At 45.7% G+C, this 17,191-nt stretch overlaps 1 protein-coding gene across 2 annotated transcripts in view; it reads left to right on the top strand.

Annotated features, from left to right (window-relative positions):
• The first annotated feature begins 286 nt into the window (after nucleotides 1-286).
• ryr1b (ryanodine receptor 1b (skeletal)) overlaps nucleotides 287-17,191 on the top strand; it is a 72,024-nt gene continuing 55,119 nt past the window's right edge. For both annotated transcript variants that reach the window (XM_079272536.1, XM_079272537.1), the window contains exons 1-12: nucleotides 287-424; nucleotides 10,616-10,738; nucleotides 10,852-10,953; nucleotides 13,767-13,841; nucleotides 13,982-14,060; nucleotides 14,626-14,738; nucleotides 14,852-14,951; nucleotides 15,035-15,131; nucleotides 15,219-15,293; nucleotides 16,238-16,394; nucleotides 16,535-16,699; nucleotides 17,039-17,160. In XM_079272536.1, coding sequence (XP_079128662.1) covers nucleotides 377-424; nucleotides 10,616-10,738; nucleotides 10,852-10,953; nucleotides 13,767-13,841; nucleotides 13,982-14,060; nucleotides 14,626-14,738; nucleotides 14,852-14,951; nucleotides 15,035-15,131; nucleotides 15,219-15,293; nucleotides 16,238-16,394; nucleotides 16,535-16,699; nucleotides 17,039-17,160 — 1,256 coding nt within the window. In that variant the 5' untranslated portion in view covers nucleotides 287-376. The remainder of the gene's footprint in view (nucleotides 425-10,615; nucleotides 10,739-10,851; nucleotides 10,954-13,766; nucleotides 13,842-13,981; nucleotides 14,061-14,625; nucleotides 14,739-14,851; nucleotides 14,952-15,034; nucleotides 15,132-15,218; nucleotides 15,294-16,237; nucleotides 16,395-16,534; nucleotides 16,700-17,038; nucleotides 17,161-17,191) is intronic.

The following is a 17,191-nucleotide window of genomic DNA, read 5'->3' on the forward strand; positions in this document are numbered from 1 at the left end:
TGCCCCTCCCCTCCCTCCCCCCCTCCCCTCCCTCCCTTCAGTTGGGGGGGGGGGGGTGGGATGCCGGGCCGGAGAGGAGAGAGGAGCCGTCACTCTCTCTCACAACACCGTGAGAGCCACAGGACTCACGCTGTCCTCCAGCACGCCCACACACACACCAGAGCGAGAGACACTGACAGTGTGTGTGTGTGAGTGTGAGAGAGAGAGAGAGAGAGAGAGGGGGGGGTACAGAAAGGAGGGAGAGAGGTGCAACGTGGACTGGAGAGGGAGGGGGACCTTGCAAAGGACATCCAAAATTTTTTTTGAAAAATCCAAATCCTGAACAGAAGGATTTTGTCTTTTCTCCCGAGGAGCTGCGAATAACCCTCGGAGAAGGATGACAGAAGGGGGAGAGGGAGAGGAGGAGATCCAGTTCCTGCGAACGGTGAGTCCTGCTCACTGTCCTTTTTTGGGAAACCTGCACCGGCTGCCGGAGGAGACGAGGAGTTATGAGAACAGCGAGGAAGATAATTAGATTATTATTTTGCCAAAGAGAAGTGATTCAACTCGTGATCTAAAATTGTCTCATGATCTACTTCGGCGTTCTTCGGTTTCACAGCTCCTCCACTTGTATCACTTTTGCTTTTTTTGGCATCGGGTATTTCAGTCAAATGTGTAGTTGCAGTTCTCAGAGCCAAGGCTCCGCTTCTCTATATAGTGGACTATTTCTGCAGTGCCCTGAATGTGCCATGACCTGCTTATTAGTGGCTCTCTTTAAACTTGCTAATTGATTTAAAAAAAATGTTTTATCCCGCGTGAGAGCAGGAATCTAACCTACATTACCTCATCGTATTTTGATCATTTTCAGAATGCACTGCTCATAATCTCTTTTATATTACGTCCAGAATGTTCTGGGCTTAAGGATAGGTGGCAGTTCATGCATATGTGTGCGTGTATGTGTGTGTGTGTGTGTCGGAGCCCAGATAGATAGACAGGGGCTGGTGCATCTGTTAGCAGCGTTATCTATTTTTATCTGAAGAAAGTAGAGCCCGCCCGTCAGTGAGGGGTGAGGAGGCAGAGCAACAAGCTGTCCCGGGCCCTCAGGGGACAGCTGGCTGCACGTCTTTCCTCGGGAGAAGAAAAAAAAATGACCTAAAAGAGCTGAGCTGGCGATGTGGGTTTCACTGTAAGCATTCCTCTTGAAGTGGAGCTTCACCAGCGCGGCTGTGTGGCGTTGACCTCGTGTCCAACACATGAATCTAGTTAGCAGTGAAATAACGGTCCGAACACAAAAGAGCCCGGACCTCAAGCACATCACGTTGACGGACGTGGGTTCCTGTCAGCTCACAATGTCCCTAAAGGACATTACAGAGCAGCATGTCACAAAACTATAAACGGAGTTTTCCTCTCTTCAGATGAGCAGTGAGACACTTTGAATGCCCTCGGTGAGGATGAAGCTATTAGACACCAAACACTTCAAAAGGAAAAAACAATGCCGCTCGAGGTGAATTATTAACGACTCGAGCACTTCAATGGGTTTTATCTTTGACACGAGCGCTGTCGGGGTCAGGGGTTCCAATCCCCGCCCGGGGACAAAAGGGCTAAAAACGTAAGCGCTCGTGGTGCCTAACGGTCCACGTTGTCCGTCTTTTAATGAGAGGCCAGCTGTCCTCATACGTTCACGTACGTAACATGTGTATGCTCAGGCTCAGCAGGGGAGAGAGGGCTCATCAGCCCTTCAGCATTTTCCTCCAGAGGTCGTTATCTAATAACAATTTAATGAAATCTCCTGAAAATGAACAAATGAGGCTCTTAACAGAAGTCTCATCTCACCACGGGGTCTAGTTCCGGATAACAGCCTTCCAGCTCACATTCAATAAAACCAAATATGTTCAAAATATATTGTGCGCACAGAACAGGGTTTCGAAAAAGATCTTTGTTTTTCCAAATGATAGCTTTTGTGAGCTCAAAGCGCGGCAGTGTGTATCGATAGCGAGCCTGCAGGTGTTTCAGTGTTCAGGGCTCTGAGGACTTTCAATGTTTGTTTACACAAAATAAGCACGCTGTCCAGAAAATGCTTCTTCTTCACTGGAATAAGACCAACTCTAAGCAGGAAGGGCGGACGTTGTGGAAACCACCGACAAAATTAATTTGCTTTACAGAACTTCACTCAAACAGCACATTTGGGTGTTTTTTATAACGTCAGGTTAACTCATATTGGTGTTTAAGCACCGTGATTCCACAGTCACGCAGTTCACCGCTGCTCTCTATGATCGGCTCTCTCATCTCATGATGGGACAAGATTTAACTCGTCATGCTCATGAGCGAAGGAATCAATCATTTCCCCAGCGTTTTAAAACGTTTAGCCAGCCTCTTGAGTGTAATGGTGCAACAAACACACCATCTCTACAGGCTCCTCCCCTGTCAAAGTAATTACCTCCAGTTTGAGAAAGTCATTGTTGTCTCTGTGAGGAATAACCTAATGAAGATGACTGCACTGTAATCCTGTCACTTCTTTCACTGTTGATCCTTTTCTCTGTTTGTCATCCCTGCTGGGAATCCTCCAAATCAGATGAAAAGCTTTGTGAGTTTGGGACGAAGGCGATGTAGTCTGGATCCTTTCAATGCTGAATCCTGTCCAGTGGGACAGATGGGGGAACGGTGTTGTGCATTTGTGCTCTTCTTCCTCACATCCCCAGTGACCGGCCACACACAGAATGCTCAGCAGCGCTGCTGGAGTCTATTCTGTGTTTCATTGTGTTATTGTAAAGCGGCCCAGGGCCTGTGACTCACACAGTGTGGCTTGAAGAGTTGTACAGTCCACACAATGGCTGCTGGGACTTAGACATTACATGCTCTGTCCATGTGCCTCAACAGTAACACAGGCTGCTGAAACACACCAGAGTCTACATCAGGGAACCCAGAGTTCAGACAACGCCGTTGTTTCCAAAGCTGTGTCACTGTTTCACGATGCCACACGACGCGGTGTGTGTGTGTGTGTGTGAATCACGCAGGGGCGAGAGAGTTTGAAAGGGGTATTTCCAGATCCGGCCTGCAACAGCGCTTTCCTTTTTTTAGCCTGCCACTATGAGAGCGCACACTCTGGAGGGAGAAACCAGAGGAGTCGGTGTCCTACTTGCCAGCATCCTTCGGGAGACGCGGCGGTGTGTGTGTGTGTGTGTGTGTGGGGGTATCTGTGTGTGTGTGCTCGTCCCCCTGTGTCACGCGAACAGAGATCTTGTTCATTGTTGTGACTGTCGATGGACAGTCGTGATATTGTCAGAGGTGTACGGGCAGCATGTTGGCAGGAGTCACTGATTTGGTGATTTGCAGGTTAAAAGGTCACCAGAAGAACGTTTATTTTAAATGGTTACATGCAACCAATGTTTTAAGAACTTTCAAACATTTGTATTTCAATAACATACAGGTTCCGCTACACATTGAAGTAAAGTCTTTGAAATACAACCTTGTTGTTTTTGAATTATGAAGACATTTGAGCCCAGACTTGGTGGAGACATACAGACGTCTTTTGACCCGCAAAATGAAGAGTTCAGTGCTCACCGGGAGGATTCATGTTGTCGGGTTTCCTGAGCAGGATTGGAGGATTTGAGGGGTTTTATGTTGTTGTTCTTTAGGGGGACTTTATTGTCTTTAACTAATCCTTTACTTCATGGATGGCAGAGATACAGACAAGGAGGGTTCCTGGCTGCATTGAGGGAGCTGTGGTTATAGGGTGTGTGTGTGTCAGATGCTCCACCGGTGACTTCTTCGGTGGTGCTTTCTGGGGTTGGGTTCAGTAGCCGGGTCAGTTGTGCATTCCGCTCCAAGTTGGTACAATACTTAAGCTCTGTTACCAGATCTTTCTACGTCTTTCTTTGATTAGCCGAGAGCTAATTAGGTCAGTTTGGAAAGAGCAAATGTGTAATCTATTCGGCAAAAACGTTGTGTTTGTACACATCTATTCAACACTCTCATTCTTAAATGCAGTGGAAGTTGACCTTGAATAGACTGAACATGGTAATTGAATGCATTCTGATCTGATGAGTGAATTCAACCCTGGCTTCAGGCGGTGAAACGTCATCTCTGACCTGCCTTCATCTGTCACAATGGTTCTGTGGGTTCCTGCTCATTCAGCCTCTCTGCACACACATTTCCCAGACTCCTTCAGTGTTATTCTTTACCTGTCCACTAGATGCCTTCACACTTCCCTTTTATTTCAAAAAGAAAACTGCCACGCCCACCTGTCCTCCAATCACCTCATTCCTCATCAGCACATGTAGCCGCTTGTGTGCCTGTGAGCTGATTTGTTTCTTCAACTGGTCATTAAGTCGTCGAACAGTCCTCAGTACTCTCTTGTTCAGTCAGCCTTCTGTGCATTTTAGTGCACGTGAGTCTCGGTTGCTCCTCACTGGCCAGCTGATGGCCGCCTCACTGCACTTCTCTCTGATGGCGGCGTCCCGGACGCGTAACGACCACCCTTTCACTTCCCCCTCAGGCTAACACCGTTAGCTCTGTCAGCACCTTTGCCATTGTTTGCACTGTTCGTGCTGTTGAGAGCCGTGTGGAGGCAATAGAAATGCTCTGAATTCACCTTTAAACTCCAACTCTGACCTCTTACCCTCTTTTCATCACTCTGTGATGCTGGTTTTTCTATTCGACAGTTGAGATGACAGCTATGTTATCTGGCTATACTGCTGCTGAGTCCACCCCCTTTATCCCGATGTCTTCGTCCCCTCTCGCTCTTTAACACACACATTTACACGCATACTGTGTGATCATCAGTGAGCTTTAAAGGCATTAGGTGAGGGGGGGGGGAGACTGAGCCAAACAAAGTGCTGAGCCCAGGAGATGAACACGTCTGCAGCGGGGCCACGAACACACACACACACACACACACACACACACGCTCTAACAGCACCTGTTAGTCTCCCTGCTTTGGTCACAGCAGTGTACACAATAAACAGGTGGTCTGCTCTCTCAGGCACGAGACACACACAGACAGAGAGAGGGGGGGGGGGGGGTCCTGCAGAAGCAAAGTGACACAACTGTTATGCAACATTGTGTGTGTGTGTGTGTGTGTGTCTGTCACCTTTTACAACTCTAAAGATCCAGCGATCTCTGGATGGACAGTAGACATGGAATCGTTTGAAATAAAACAAGTCAGTGATATTCCTGGTGATGAATATGTGTAGTTTTGGATGTGTTAATCTTATGCAATTCAAACATCAAATCCATGTTAGTTTGTGTCGTCGTTGCCTGTTCTATTAATAGCTTTTCATATTGTGTTCAGGAGTTATTGGAAACCAACTTTCTGCAACAAAGCAGCTCTGTGTTGACAATAGCTGGCAGTGATCGATGTGATTTGTTGTAAATGTAAAACTCTGCCATTGGTCCCTTTCAGAAGCCAATGCAGCATAATGTGTGTGGCAGCTGAACCACTCCAGACGCCCAATGTTTACTCCATCAGTTCTCACTGCCTTTGTTCCAAGATGCCCGAAATCGTCCAGAATGTGTGAGTTCTGCCAGAGAGGAAAACAGTTTTGGATCCACAGCTCAGTCATTCATTTGTGCTGCAGAAAATAAATCAGACAATATGGTGTTGTTGATGAAGGAGTTCGAGCGAAGGCTGAGATGAAACTATGCAGATCAACTGTGTGTGCTTTGTGGACTTCAAGAGAGGTTCAAGGATCGGCTGTTTGTAGTTTGATTTGTTTTTTCTCAGGCTATGAAGCTTCATGTGGACTATGGGATGTTGCTCGTCTTTGCTTACCGGTACTTCTATGGCGAATAGACTTTTTTTCTTTTAGAGATTTTGGATTCAGGCCAGCTAGAATATCATTTATGTACACCAGTGATCTCCTTTGTATTGCTGCTGTCTGCCAGACTTATTGTCTTTGGAAAGACAGAGGCGGCGGCGTAGTAGCAGCAGTTTAACTGAGCCGGAGGGGAATGAAGCCCGTGTGTGTGTGTGTGTGTGTGTGTGTGTGTGGGCTGTCAAAACAATACGTGCCAATGAAAATCAACATCAGTGTGTCTTCCAATCTGATTTGTGATTGTGAATGATCACTGTTTAAGCCCAGAGGACCCGGCAGCTCAGTTCAGAGTGAAACTCATAAGATATGGAAACATGCTATTTTGTAGATATTTCCTGGCAACCTATTGAAAGAGTTTTTGGAAATTTAGTTTTTGATTTGAACCCTAATTCTCTTACCAGTGTTGCTGAAACTTGGAACCCAATAAGCTTTGAGACTTACAATGCCTGTCCTTTCAATTTCCCCTATTTCAGTAACTCAAAAGTAATCTGCTTTTTCTTGGGAAGTGATTGGCTGATTTTTCTAATCGTCTATGTCTTCCTCTGCCCAATGCCTTCCCTGTGAGCAGGAGAGAGTGCTCTTTCTCCGAGCGAGAGCTCCGAGTATCTGCCGGTCAGCAGAAGGAGGGAATGCGATCGTGACAGGTGCAGCCACCTAAAATAGGAGAGGAGCCGAGGGGGAAGGCCCAGGGCAGAGCGGGCAGAGGTAACGGGAGAGAAAAAGAGAGGCCCGCACACCGAATAACCAGGGGAGCGCGGAGCGACAACGGAGAACATCAAACAGAGTAGTGAGAGCGACGGCAGAATAAGCTGACTGTGGGAGAGACGAAGCCCTTCTGTGTGCGGTTGAAGGGTTTCTCAGCGGCACAATAGTCATAACAGAACCCCGTCATTCATAGCACGCTATACCACACATCACCAGGATATATGCCTTTGCCATTTCTTAATGAATGGCATATATATATATATATATATATATATATACATATATATATATATACATATATATATATTTATATATATATATGTATATATAAATATATATACATATATATATATTTATATATACTGTATGTCTGTTGTCTGCTCTGTGCTGGGCTGGACTCTGGGTTGAGGTGGAGTGGCAGCAGCAGTTACCTGCAGTAGGAAAGCCTGACTTCTCCTGAACTATATCTGTGTCTGTTGACACTGGTGGGGAATTAAGGAGATGGTTTGGCTATTTTCGAGGTGATATGTAAGAGACGGTGTGTAGTGTGTGTAACCTAAACTCTGAGCCAGACCTTTTTACATTCACACTTTTCGTATCCTCGAGCGGCACAGACCCTTAACTCTCACTCTACAGTGTCTTTGGGGGGCATGAAAAGAGTCTCATCTCCAAATGCTTCAGAGGCATTGATTTAAAAAAAAAAAAATTATAAATTACAAATGAGAAATGTTTGAAAGAAAGACTCAAAATAAGGGTCAAAGAGAAAATAGGCAGGTTGTTTGGGAGATTTTTATTCGAGCAAGTAGAGAAGAAAACATGAGAGAGAGTGCATGGCTGAGGAAAGGGGTGGGGGGGCACCAGGCCCTTCAAACTGCAGTCTGTGATGGAGGATCCTGATAGTGCACCTGCATGGTCTCTGACAGTTTTCAAAGGGAAACCCCATCACCGCTCTCCACCCACGCACCGTGCGATGTGCTGCCCCTCTCTCTTTTTATGTCCACAGAAACACAATCAATGGCCTGTGTCAGCACACTGTGGTCAGAGCGTGGGGCAGAAATCTGGAACGTAAACAAAGAAAGGACATTATTATTCGTCATTATTCGTTTGATTGGAGGGATTTGGTTTCCGGGCAGGCGATGCAGTGGCACTTCAGAATGAGAGAGTTTGGTGCTGAAAAGGTGAAACCAATACTGAGATGAAAATATTCAGAAATCAGTCGTGAACCAAGATGGAAACAAATCTGGGCGAAACAGTAAACAACATTTTAAAAACAACCCTTTCAACTTGCAGACAAATACATGAAGCAGCTGATTACCTGCCGGTGAGAAGACTTGTGTTCATTTCACCTCACAGCATCACTTGAGTATAAAAATGTCCCGCACAGCAGGTCACCAGATAAACTGATCTGATCTCTCTCTCGTGGAGACCATGGGTCCCATTTCCCAATTTGTACATCCTGGATTCCTTTCCTCACCTCCTCTCCTCCCCGTCTTAGTTCCGCCCACGGGAGATGCGAGCAGAGGAGGCGAGGAAGAGACGCGAGGAGAGAGGAGTCAAAGCAACAGGCTTTTTAACAAAATGAGACACCCCCCGCCTCGGAGCCGTCAGTTAAATGGCATGTTGCACAGCTTCAGTGTCACGCCTCTTTTTATACGTCACAGGTGCAGAAAGGTCTTTCGCAAAGGATGCACTGGGGTTGCCTCGCTTCCTTGCTCCTCGAGCATTTTAAGGAATTGGGATGTCCATCAAGATGGAGCGCTGAGATCGATTTCCAGGTCACAAGCCTGAGGATGGAGGAGGCACAAAATGGAGAATGGATCGGAGGGGGCGGATATATACTCACCATTTTGCATCGGTCTGCTTCCTGTGGGGCACGGTCAGCGTGCCTGCTGGTCTGGGGAACCCCGGCTACCCTCTTTCTGCATGTGCACCAACAGTCGGGCTCTAGAGAATACACAAAGGTGTCTGCTTTCAGGCGCTGTCCGTGCCCATGGCTGTTAATCCCCGCTGCATTACACACTTCTATTTGCGCACAGTAGTGTGTTTGTGGGGGGGGGGGGGGTCAGCTTTTCACATGGTCACATTGGAAGTGGTCCACAGTGCGACTCTTGTAAGGACACAGCTCTGTAGCTGCTGATGCGGACTATTAAAAGTCCGTCCAGCCATGGACCAAGTGCTGGCCGAGGCTTTTGTGTTTATCTGCTCCGTCAGCCGGTTCTCTCAAGGTTGTGTCTTCTGCCCAATATCATACTTGACTGGTTGAGTCTGTGAAATAATCCAAGGCCGTGGTCCAATTTTCCGGTTCCCAACTGAGTGAAATGGTCCAAAAGTGTAAAGTGTCAGCCATGATACGAACTCTTCAAATACTCTAAACGCTATAGGGGAAGGTGCCTCCTGTAGCAGAGGGTACACCGGACCATCCTGTATGAAAGGAAAGGAGTTATCGCCGTCCCACAATTCCTTTCTGCGGCCACATTTAAAGCGCCACACCATCTGCTGTCCATAACAAACTGCCGTCGCTGTTTTAATTGTGTATTTATGGATTGATTGAAAACATCCTTCCAGGAAGTGTGGTTCTGTTTTGGACAGGAATCCTTATTTGAGTTTGTCACTGTAGCCATCTTCCATTGTCTATCTGTTATAAATAGAAAAAGAAAAAGCAAGCAACATCTCTCTGGCCAGCCGGATCCTCTCAGCACTGCGGTTGTCTTTTCCTAAATCCTTATAAATTCTCCCTCACATCTTTCCTGGACCTCACGGCGTTTTCCGTTCAGCTCAAGGGAAAGTGGTTCGACCGTAATCGGCCGCGGCCCAAGTTTCAAAGTCCACTCTGGTCATTTGATGAATGAGAGCTTGTTTCCTTCTCCCTTTTTACCTTGAAAATAATTTGTTGTATGACGTCAGACCAATAAAACAGATTTTGCCCGAAAGCCCCCCCCGTTGCTACTGTCCATGTGTGTTTTTTAGTAGCAACTTGAGTCGCATATGGAGTTGTGCTGCTTGTGTCTGCAGTGAAGGAGAAGAGGGCGCATTGCTCCACTTTCCAGAGTGCAAAGCAGGGAACACGAGGACGGGACAGGGGGAGACATTTCAAGGCTGTAGGAGAGATCGATGATAGCCCGGCCGAAGGAAGAGGGGGACACTCTTCAGCCAAAGAAACACGAGAGGCCTCTGGGTATAAGAGAGGAGTCCATGTTACGAGGACACGGATCTGCACCACTTTCCATTCTCATGAACATGCCTACTCCCGCGCTGTCCGCCCTGTTCTCCTGAACACTACAAGTCACGGCGCATCGGTGGCGCTGAATCATCAGGGAGAAAAGTCAGGGATCTGTCCAGAACTGTAGAGAGGAATATTTAATCGGGTTAAGTGATGCACTGAGTGGAGAGTAGAAGGAGCAGCTGAGAATGTTGAGTGTCAGGTGTGGGTTTCACAGGAGGGGGGGGGGGGGGGGGGGGGTTTATTGCCGTGTTTACAGCGGCCTCTGGAGGGTCAGGGGTCTGACGAGGAGCAACACATTGCTGTCCGTTAGCATTCTGCATGTGCAACTGAGTTGCGTGTGTCTTTTGTGCTGAGAACAGCTGTTTGTAGCCTTCTCAGCTGGCCATCCAAAAATATAAATCTTTGAATGTCACTTTTGTTAAATGCATCTTCTTTTATACTCTGCAATCAGCTACAAACGCTGCCAGACAAAGTAACAATATTATTTCATTTCAAAAGACATAAAACTAGATCGTTTTATGTCAGATTGGAAAAGAAAGAGCAAACAATGAAAATGTCTCCTGGAGTTTTTTAGTTTTTGCGTACTGCACAGCAAGTTTCTATTTTTTCCATTATGTGCCGCTGGTTTTCCTCTTCAGCACTCCTTATGAAGCATGTCACTGTAGTCAATAAAAGGCCAGTATTGTAAACAGCACTGCCTGCACCAAATGTCAAGCGATGTGCTGTAGAGACACAAAAAGATGTGTACTAAAATATGACAAAGTGGGCGTTTCAGGGACAAGCAGCAGCAAGAATCGAAGGGAACTGAACTCAGTAGTGTGAACATAAAATAACGTGTCCTGCAAATGAAAGGCCAGTGATTTATAAAGGTGTCGTGTTTGTGTGTCGCCTGCAGGATGACCAGGTGGTTCTGCAGTGCACGGCCTCCGTCCTGAAGGAGCAGCAGATTAAGCTCTGTCTGTCCTGCGAGGGCTTCGGGAACCGTCTCTGCTTCCTGGAAACCACATCCAACGCTCAGGTAAGAGTCTCTCTCTCTCTCTCTCTCTCTCTTTGTCCGTCCTGTACTGTATGTCCACCGTGTGTTCATCAACTCTTTGTTTTTCCCCTCTGTGCTGTGTATACCTTGGGCAGAATGTGCCCCCGGACCTGGCCATATGCAGCTTCGTTCTGGTGCAGTCCCTGTCGGTCCGTGCTCTGCAGGAGATGTTGGCCAACACGGTGGAGATGACCGCGGTAGGACTCCAAATGAGCAATAGGATAAGCAATCTTTTTGAATGAATGACAAATGAAGAAATACACTTTGGTATAAAGAATATTTCTGACTGATGAAAACGATATCTGTTCTTTATAATGTAGTCGACTCGCTAGGTTTGTTGACAGATTTGCTTCAGCACACCGTTTTCTTTCAGTCTGGTGTTCCTCAATACCCTTTCACTAAGAGGAACACTACGACATCTGTGGAAATATGTATCTTTGCTGTTTTTCACAAGAAAACAAACTCCAATATCTTCTCATGTGACTGTTGGTGAGAGGGCCACCAAGCATATTTCCTAAATATCTTTTATTTTTATTTTTAATCAGCTGTAATCCGTTACCTCAGCTATGAAGCTCCAATTTGTAACCCAATGTGATTATTATAATACGTTACATATACAAGGTTTACACAGAGGATGTTGCTTTACAGATGATGAATAAGACTTTATGTGTTCCTTCAACTGATTTATAATTTAAAACGTATGCTTGTCTTTGTCATTATATCTACTAACTGTACTCAAACCTGTACCAGCACCAACATGGATTAAAGGATTTGGGTTCCAGGTTCCAGTCCCATGTTTTTTTAGAGGGGCTTTTTGTTGAATTATGGATCACAGATTGGGCGTTTTTCTATTGTAAAGCGTACTGTACATCATGATCCTTCAGTTTCAGTCTATGTGAGCCCCATAGATGAACTCTGCTTTTATTTTCCTATGATTTCTTAAAATCTTTTATCTGACACCCTCCCCTCCGCTTCCCTTCCTGCTCTCTGCCAAGCAGGCAGTCGATTTGGACCGATGGGTATGTCTGTTAATGTGTCTGTCTTCCTGTAACGTGTGTGCCGACCAACCCGGCGACCGTCCTGGTTCCTCTCCTGTTGCCCACTCACTGTCCTATTGAATGAAGTAGTGCTGTGTCATTCACACATCTCCACTCATACCCGTCCACTGTCTTTAGATGCATCTTGTATGCTGATATTAAAAACTGCTTCCTGGAAAGATGGAGATAACAACAAGGAAGCTTAATTGAAACATTTGATCTAGCGAGGTGTCACAATGCATCCTTCATCTGCGTTTCATGCAGAAATATCAGCAGCAGATTTGTCTTCTTGCCTCATACACGTTACGGTACCTCACCCTGCTTGATGTTCCTTTTTGTTTCAGCACATTTGTTCTTTGTTGACGTCGAGTTGATTTCTGTTCCCCTTTGTATACAGAACATGTTTTCACACTGCTGCAAAAAATGACTTAGCTTCCTTTAAAAACGTGGAAATCCAAGTAATATATACAAGTTTAATATGGCTTGTTGGTGTAACCTAACCAACCCAACCAACAAAGGCACCGAGTAATAACCAGACCTGTCTCTTTGTTCGCGCGATATCTCAAAAAGTAATGCACAGATTTTAACATGGGCCAAGGGTGATGCTGAGGGAACATGGGGCGGACCCCGCCATGAAGATCACGTATAATAATAGACACAGATTTAACTGAAAATGTGGACAGAAAAGTCCATATTTCAGCTTTTTTATAAGATAGATGACGGAAACCTTCTCCAGCTGAGGCTAATGCAACTCTAGGGAGGCTCTCGATTCGCTGCATTTTATTCGTTTCATTATTGCGGCTGGTTCGGTCAGTTCCTGGCCTCACAGGAGTTGGGAGTTGTGGACGAGCCAGGCCTTTGAACTGGGGATTGAGAATTGCGCGGCATGCAGCCCAGTGGAGGGTCCCGCCCGCCTCTGTCAGGGCTGGATGGGGAAACCCGACACCCCCAGAGCACTGGACAGGCCTATCCCCCTCCTTATTAACACACACCGCTACCACCACCACCTGTCCTCACCAGGCCTGGCGCTTATGCCACTTGACACACCGGCCCCCGACTCGTCCCAGTGGATTATGGGTGCTTAACCCACAGAAGGGTTTAGCATTCTCCTCCTGTGGGCTCCACGAAATGGTTGTTTTGGCTAATCTATCTATAACTCTCCCAGTAATTGTGTTTTCTTATTCCATCCTTGCTGGATGTTGAGAAAAGGTAGGATGGATAAATGTTATGTTTGCTGTTTATGTGAGATTATAATCTGTGGTGATTTGTTTTGCTTTGTCAGTCCCGTCATTGTGATGCCTTCTCTGAGAATTATGATTTTTTCCGCAGAGCATCTTCCCAGTTTCAGCAATGTCTCCACACTGCTTTGCTGTTGATGTGGTTCTTGTTCATTTTCTTGTATTTGCATAAGAATGGACCCCGACACGTCCTGTACGGTATTTGTTTTGGGAAAGAGTCATTGTTCAGCGATGTGGAGCTGTTAATTGATATTGTGTAATAGTTATTGTGCACAAGTGACTCACTCCAGTATTCTTTTCAGGGATGTTACCGCGGTAAATGTTGTGGATTGCCACAATTGTTTACATTCACTTTGCCCACCCGTCTTATCCGTCACATTCTAATCTCTCCTGTACCTCCGTCGCCACAATAAAACGACAGCAGATGTTTTATGTCGCATGCAACATATGCAGTCATATTAATATACAGCAATGTTATATTTGACATGCAGAGCTACATTCAACATAGAACAAAAAAATACAGTCTCGACAACAAAAGCGTCGGTCCCGGTTGGTCATGATGTGTTATGATTTCAGTTATTCACAGTCTAGACTCTCAATGTGCTCCTCTGATCTCTCCACCTTCTAAAATACATCATTTTTCCCCCTCCTTGTCTCATCACGGTGTTTTCAAACTGTATCGTCAGTCTCGACAGGCTGGTCTGTTAAATATCTCTCCGTCTTCTTCCCCTCCAGTCATCCCAAGGTGGGGGTCATCGTACCTTACTGTACGGTCACGCCATCCTCCTGAGACACTACCACTCAAGCATGGTAAGTTGGTTGGAAGAAAATAATATCGGGTGGTTTAGTTCCACTTTCTTTACTGTGGTTTACAGCCTCATTTGGGTTTTTTATATCTGCGTTGTCGCAAAGTAGTGCAGTCATGTCCTGAATAACAACTTTCTCCCCAGTACCTGAGCTGTTTGACTACGTCTCGGTCTCTCACGGACAAGCTGGCCTTTGACGTGGGCTTACAGGAAGACGCCACTGGTAAAACCAAATTTGGAAATCCTTTTTCAAGCTTTTTCTCTGAGCTGAAACTCATTCTCCTCTGGTAGTGGTGTTACATTTTGTTTTATTTTTGGTGATGATATGGTTTTTGAATTTTGCCGAGTTGGCCACCTATTGACAAAAATAGAGCCAGCAGTGCATATCTTCTATTGCAGAGAATAAGGCCTGTCACAAATCATGACGACTACTTTTGTCGTGCAACATGTTGTCTCAGTGTTATTGTCAATTTAAGACCATTCATGCCACTGATATAATGACAATATATAGTAGCATAACAATGCAAGGACATACTTTCAAAGAGCAGTGGACTTTTACATCTTAAAAATATTTAGACATTGGAATTTGGAATGTATTTTTCGTGACAGGCCTACAGTACAATTCTTTCGCTTTGTACTTTGGCTGAGAAATATACATTGTTATGATAATGGTTAATGTGTGGAGCAGTATGTTGTAGGTTCATTGTCAGGGCTTTTGTTTCAATACACTGTGAGTGAAGATATCAGTTGCAAGTCACGATCTCTGTTTGTTCTTCTTCTTCGTGCAGGTGAGGCATGTTGGTGGACCATCCATCCAGCCTCCAAGCAAAGGTCAGAAGGTGAAAAGGTCCGGGTGGGAGACGACCTCATCCTGGTCAGCGTGTCCTCTGAGAGATACCTGGTAACACTCCTCATACCCCATCCACTGTGGTGTTAAACAATGGAAGATTAAGACATGGTTAATCTGTGCTAAACGCCATCTTTTCCGCTCCTCTTCTCCTCCTCCGTCCTCAGCACCTTTCCTACGCCAGTGGGGATCTGATGGTGGACGCCTCCTTCATGCAGACTCTGTGGAACATGAATCCGATCACTTCAGGATGCGAACTTGCTGAGGGTACAAACCTGCTTCACACATTTTGCTGTAAGACAACAAAGAGACATTTACGCACTCACTGTGGTGCGTATTCCTCCTCCCAGGGTTCCTGACAGGAGGTCACGTTCTCAGGCTGTTCCACGGCCACATGGACGAGTGTCTGGCCATCGCTACTCCAGAGGAAGGAGAGGAGAAGCGCAGGTGAGAGGACGAGGACGCGGAGTGTTTCTGAGCAGCAAAATATCTCGTCAAGCTGATGCCATATGATCGAATGTGTCTCTGCTCCAGGATGGCCCACTACGAAGGCGGTGCTGTGTGCAGTCAGGCTCGTTCCCTGTGGAGGTTGGAGCCTCTCAGAATCAGGTGGTTAATTGATTTATGCCAGATGAACTTTGTTGACAGAATTATTTTTGGTGAGTGAAAAGTCAATTTTGAAATTGGGAGCTGGTTCCACAGGAGAGAAGCTTGATAGCTGAAGCCTCTGGCTCCCATTCTACTTTTGGAGACCATAGGAACCACAAGTAACCCAGGATTCTGTGAACGCAATGTTCTAGTGGGCAATTCGAGTACTTTGGGCTCATTAAGATAGGATGGTGCCTGACCGTTCAGGGCATTGTAGGTGAGGAAAGGATTTTAAGTTATATATGGGATTTTAAAGGGAGCTAGTGCAGAGAAGCCAATATCTCTTCTGGATCAACTGGAGAGTCTGGCCTTGAAGTAACAAATTCATGGATTTCTGCATAATTTGGAGACAGGATGCCAGCAGTGTAACACAGGTGATAAAAGGCAGTCATTTTAATTTCGTTTTTAATGTGGGAGTAAAAGGACATATACCAATGAAAGATAACTCTGAGATTCTTTAGGGTTGTGCTGGAGGCCAGGCCAATGCCATCGAGAGTAACTATATCATAAGGTAACTTGTTTCGGAGGTGTTTGGTACAAAGTACAATGTATACAAGAAAATTACAGGTGATTTAGGTTTTTATGTCCTTAAAGTTTAGCTACCTGGTTGGTTTCATCTGGCTTGATCAATAGACATGATTGGGTATCATCTGCATAAGAATACAAGTTGAAAAGATACAAAAATAAAAGAAATGTGAGGAAAGCAAGAAGAGGATGACATGCAACAAGTCTCCTAACATAATCAAACTGATTACATGGATGTCGTGGTTACATTTAAAGTACGAGGCTACAAGCACACTTTTTAACAACAAACACCGGAGAATGATAATAATGATATCGCAGTAATTGGACGACTTTGTTGACTTTTTAAAATGTTGTTTTTTCCCCCTAATTTGTTCCTGCAGCTGGAGTGGTGGCCACATGAAGTGGGGTCAGTCTTTCCGTATTCGCCACATCACAACAGGCCGGTACCTGTGTCTGGATGAGGAGAAGGGTCTGTTGGTGGTCGACCCAGAGAAGGCCAAAACCAAACTCTCCGCTTTCTGCTTCCGTGCTACAAAGGTGAGAGTTAAGATTTTGAGTTTCTCTGGTGTCTTGCCTTTGGTTTCTGTCCATCTGTTTTTAGGCTTTGATTTCTTCTCTCATTGACCTCTCTGTGATTTTCTCCCACCCCTCTTTTCCCCCTTGGTTCTCCCGAGCAGGACAAGGTGGAGGTGACTCAGAAGCGTGATGTTGAGGGGATGGGCATTCCAGAGATAAAATATGGAGAGTCCATGTGCTTTGTCCAGCATGTGTCCACAGCCCTGTGGCTCACGTATGCCGCCTTGGATGCCAAAGCGGCTCGTTTGGGAATGATGAAGAGAAAGGTCAGGATCTTCACTGTCTCAATGTATCAGCCGAACTAAGTTAGTGCTGATGATGTGTACAATGGTATTGGTTATGTCCAGACTTTTAATAACGTTTATAGTCCTACAACAATAAAAATAGGAAGTAAACTAAAGTAATGGTACCACCTTAACACCATAAGAGTTTGCATGAATCAGATATTTGTCTTTGAGGTTGCTTGGCTGAAGCTGTGTTGTTTAATGATGTAGAAAACGTATACAAAGTGACTAGTAACATGTATAAAACTGTAGCGATTCAACTTTCCACATCAGCAGTCACCTTGAGATACTCTTTCATAACTCTGCTGTCCATGTCCCCAGGTCATTCTGCACCAGGAGGGTCATATGGACGACGCCCTTACTGTGTCCCGCTCCCAGACGGAAGAGTCTCAGGCTGCTCGAATGATTTACAGCACTATGGGCCTCTTCAGGCTGTTCAACAAGTAAGTGTATACATCTTCAAATGTGGGTGGG

The sequence above is a fragment of the Melanostigma gelatinosum genome (assembly GCF_949748355.1).
Source record: "Melanostigma gelatinosum genome assembly, chromosome: 7".
NCBI lineage: Eukaryota > Metazoa > Chordata > Actinopteri > Perciformes > Zoarcidae > Melanostigma > Melanostigma gelatinosum.